Consider the following 3,908-nt stretch of genomic DNA (forward strand, 5'->3'; position numbering starts at 1 on the left):
AGAGAGAGGATAGAGAGAAATAAGAGAGAGAGAGAGAGAGAGATAAGGAGAGAGAGAAATAATGGAGAGAGAGTGAAAAAGAAGCATAGGAGGGAGATGAAGATAGAGATATAGAAGAGAGATATATAAGAGATAGAGAGAATATATAGATAGAGAGATATAGAGATAGAGATAAGAGTATATAATAATATAGATATATATAGATATAGTATAGATAGAGGGTTAATAGATAAGAGATAAATAGCGAGATATAATAGAGATAGAGAGAGGATAGAGAGAGAGAGAGATAGATATATAGAGAGATAATGATAGTATGAGTAGTATATAGAGATAGATATATATATAGAGAGAGAGATATGAGATAATATATAGAAGAAGAAGATATATATAGAGAATAGATAAAGAGATAGAGATATATATAATAGAGAGCAGAAGAGAGAGCAGATAATAAGAAGAAAGAGAGAAGAAGATATAGAGAGAATAAAGAGAGATAGAGAAAGAGAGAGAAAGAATAAGAAGATAGATAGAAGATAGAGAATAGAAATAAGAGAGAGAGAATAGAAATTAGAGAGAGAGAATAGAAATATAGATATAGATAATAAATATATAGATAGATAGAATAATAGAATATATCAGATATATATATAGATAGAGATGATAGATAGAGAGATATGATAGAGAGAATAGAGATAGATAGAGAGATAAAAAGATAGATTATATATAGATGACTAAGAGATAGATAAGATAGAATGATAATATATATAGAATTAGAGAAGAGAGGAAGTAGAGAGTAGTATAAGAGAGAGAGAGAGAGAGATATAGAGTAGATAAAGATATATAGAGAGATATATAGATATTATAGAGACTAGAAAATAGATAGATGATAAAGTATATATGAGAGATATAAAAAGAAAAAGATAATAATAAATAATATATAGATAGATATAAAATAGAGAGATAGATAGAGAATAGAGATAGATATAATAGAGTAGAGAGAAGATAAGAAACATATATAGAAGATAGATGAGAGAGAAGATAGCATATAGACATAGAAATAAGAATAGAAGAGAATAATAAAAGATATAGGTATATATAGAGATAGAATAGAATATAATAATATAAGATAAGAGATATAGATATAGAATAGAAGATAGATAGATATAGGATATAGAATAATAAGATAGCAGATAGAACATAATACAGAGATAGATATAGAGAGATAATAGATAGATATAGATGATAAAATAGAAAATAGATATATGATATCTATAGAGAGAGTAGATATAAAGATATATATAAAATAAGATATATATATATATATAGAATGATAGTAAGATAATATAGATAGAGAGATAGATAGATAGATATATAGAAGAATATATATATAGATATAAATATGTTATAATAGATAATATAGAGTAGTAAAGAGAGATAGATATAAGATAGATATATAATAGATAATAAAGAGACGAAAAGTAAGTATATATAATAGAGATAGATATAATAGATATATAGATAAAATATATATATATGATACAGATAGATAATATAGATATATATATAATATAGATATATTTATATATATATAAGATAATATATAAGAGATGATATATAAGATATAATAGATAGATATATATAATTAGATTATAATATATAGATATCTATATATATAGATATATATAGATAAATAATATATATATATAGATATATATATATGATATATATATATAGTTATCTAGATATATATATTATATATATATATATATATATAAATATTTAATATATCATATTATATAATTATATATATATATAATATATATATATATATTATATTATGATAGATATATATATATATACAATATAATTATAGATATATATATATATATCAGTAGTATAGTATATAAATATATGATATATATATTATATATATATTATATATATATATATATGTATATATCATATATAATATATATACTATATAGATAGATATATAATATATATATATTCAGTTATGTATAGTATTAGATATATATATATATATATTTATATATATATATATAAATATAGATAATATATAGATATATATTATATATATAATATATATAATATAGTATTATATATTATATATATATATATATTATTATGATATATATATATATATAAAGATATATATATATCTATATATATATATCTTATATATATTATATAAATATATATATTATATATATATTATATATCTTATATATATATAATTATATATATTTTAATATATATATAATATATTATATATAATATATATTATATATATTCTATATATACTATATATACATACACATCATCTACACTATATATAATACACTATACAACATACATAAATATCATACAATATTGATATATCTAATAACATAAAATAGAAAACGATGGTATAAATGAATTAATAATAAGTATGTTACAATATATAATGTTTTTATATATATATTTTTATATATTTATTTTATAGACAATATAATAGATATTAATCATATATAGCATAATATATACTAAATAAGATATATATGTAATGATGTTATAGCTATATGAATATTTTTCTAACCATATAATATTAATCTAGGTGTGGTAGTATTGATTTGTAGGACAATATATTAATTATGTTACGCTTATATCATAAATTTACTTTTCCTATTTTAAAGTCATTGGATGATGTATGTCATTACATTATCATATAATACTTCTGAAAGGTGGCTGTGCTCTGATATGGAGATAAGATTATCCTTAGAAGGTACTGCACGCCAAAACTTGCCGGAACGATTTAATACTATTATATTCAGCGCATATGATCAGAAACTTATATCTTAAGATAAGACGGTCTTAAAATTAATATCACTTATTACTTAAAATATTACTATTATATCTAGTATAATGGTATGTAAGTTTAACAATTCAATGCGATCAAACCGTGACATTAGATAAAGATATCTATAAAATAAGGTAAGTAATTCTAAGTTTTGATAGCCAGTTAAGAAGGAAGTGATTTAGGACAGTCGCTATAAAGGTTAAATGATCTTTATCCTTTATGAATGATTAAGAGATTATAAAAGATATTAAATTAATGGATATTGATATCTTTATTTATTCATGTATAGATATTTTTATTATACTTAATTTGATAATAAGAAAAATGTAATTTCGTGAATGTAGAAAGTTTTGTTTAACAGAGGAAAATTTTATGGATTATATCATATTTTGATAAATATTAATGTTATCAATACTTCAGGGGCATAATCCTAAATTGCCATTTTGCATTTGTTATTTAAGCATCCAAAAATAACAAAATTTTGGTTCATCATTACGTTCCTAAATATGTATTTTTCCCCTTTCTCCTTGGAACTCAACCCAAACTTTCAAAAAAAGACACGTTAGTTTCGAAGGTGGAAGAATCTGCCATTCACCATTTTGAGTTCAACTCACTTTACATGATCACATTTCGCCAACCGACAAATTCGCTCCGGACCCCCCTGCCACCTTACCTCCGTGAAGTAAAATTCGTTAAGGAGAGAGACAAGTTGGAATTGACGCTGAAGGATTTTCGCCCTTTCCCTAGCAAGGAAGCGTAGAGGGCGGGGTCCGGCTCCACCAGCAGGCCGCTCCAACTCTCGTTCCGCTCGAGGTACAGGGTGGAGGTTTCTTTCTCTCCGTCACCGGCGTACGCTTCCACGAACACACCGCCGGCCTGCAGGGGATGGAGAGGAAGCGAGGGTGAGAGGGTGAGAGGGAGGAAGGAAAGGAGGAAGAGAGAGAGAGAGAAGGGGGGGGGGGGTAGAGAGAGAAACAGACAGAGAGAGATTTGCATAATTACAATATCTTCATCTTATTCTTGTACTCATGCTTCACTATCTTGATCCACAGCC

The 3,908-nt window shown here is 24.2% G+C and overlaps 1 protein-coding gene across 1 annotated transcript in view; it reads right to left on the bottom strand.

The window, feature by feature from the left end:
- Positions 1-3,527: 3,527 nt before the first annotated feature.
- Positions 3,528-3,908, bottom strand: part of LOC119596215 — a gene marked incomplete at its 3' end in the record, with an annotated part of 3,005 nt that continues 2,624 nt past the window's right edge. The window contains 1 exon segment of the mRNA XM_037945386.1: positions 3,528-3,730. Within this exon segment, the coding sequence (XP_037801314.1) occupies positions 3,528-3,730 (203 nt within the window).

The sequence above is a fragment of the Penaeus monodon genome, chromosome 37, assembly GCF_015228065.2.
Source record: "Penaeus monodon isolate SGIC_2016 chromosome 37, NSTDA_Pmon_1, whole genome shotgun sequence".
Taxonomy (NCBI): domain Eukaryota; kingdom Metazoa; phylum Arthropoda; class Malacostraca; order Decapoda; family Penaeidae; genus Penaeus; species Penaeus monodon.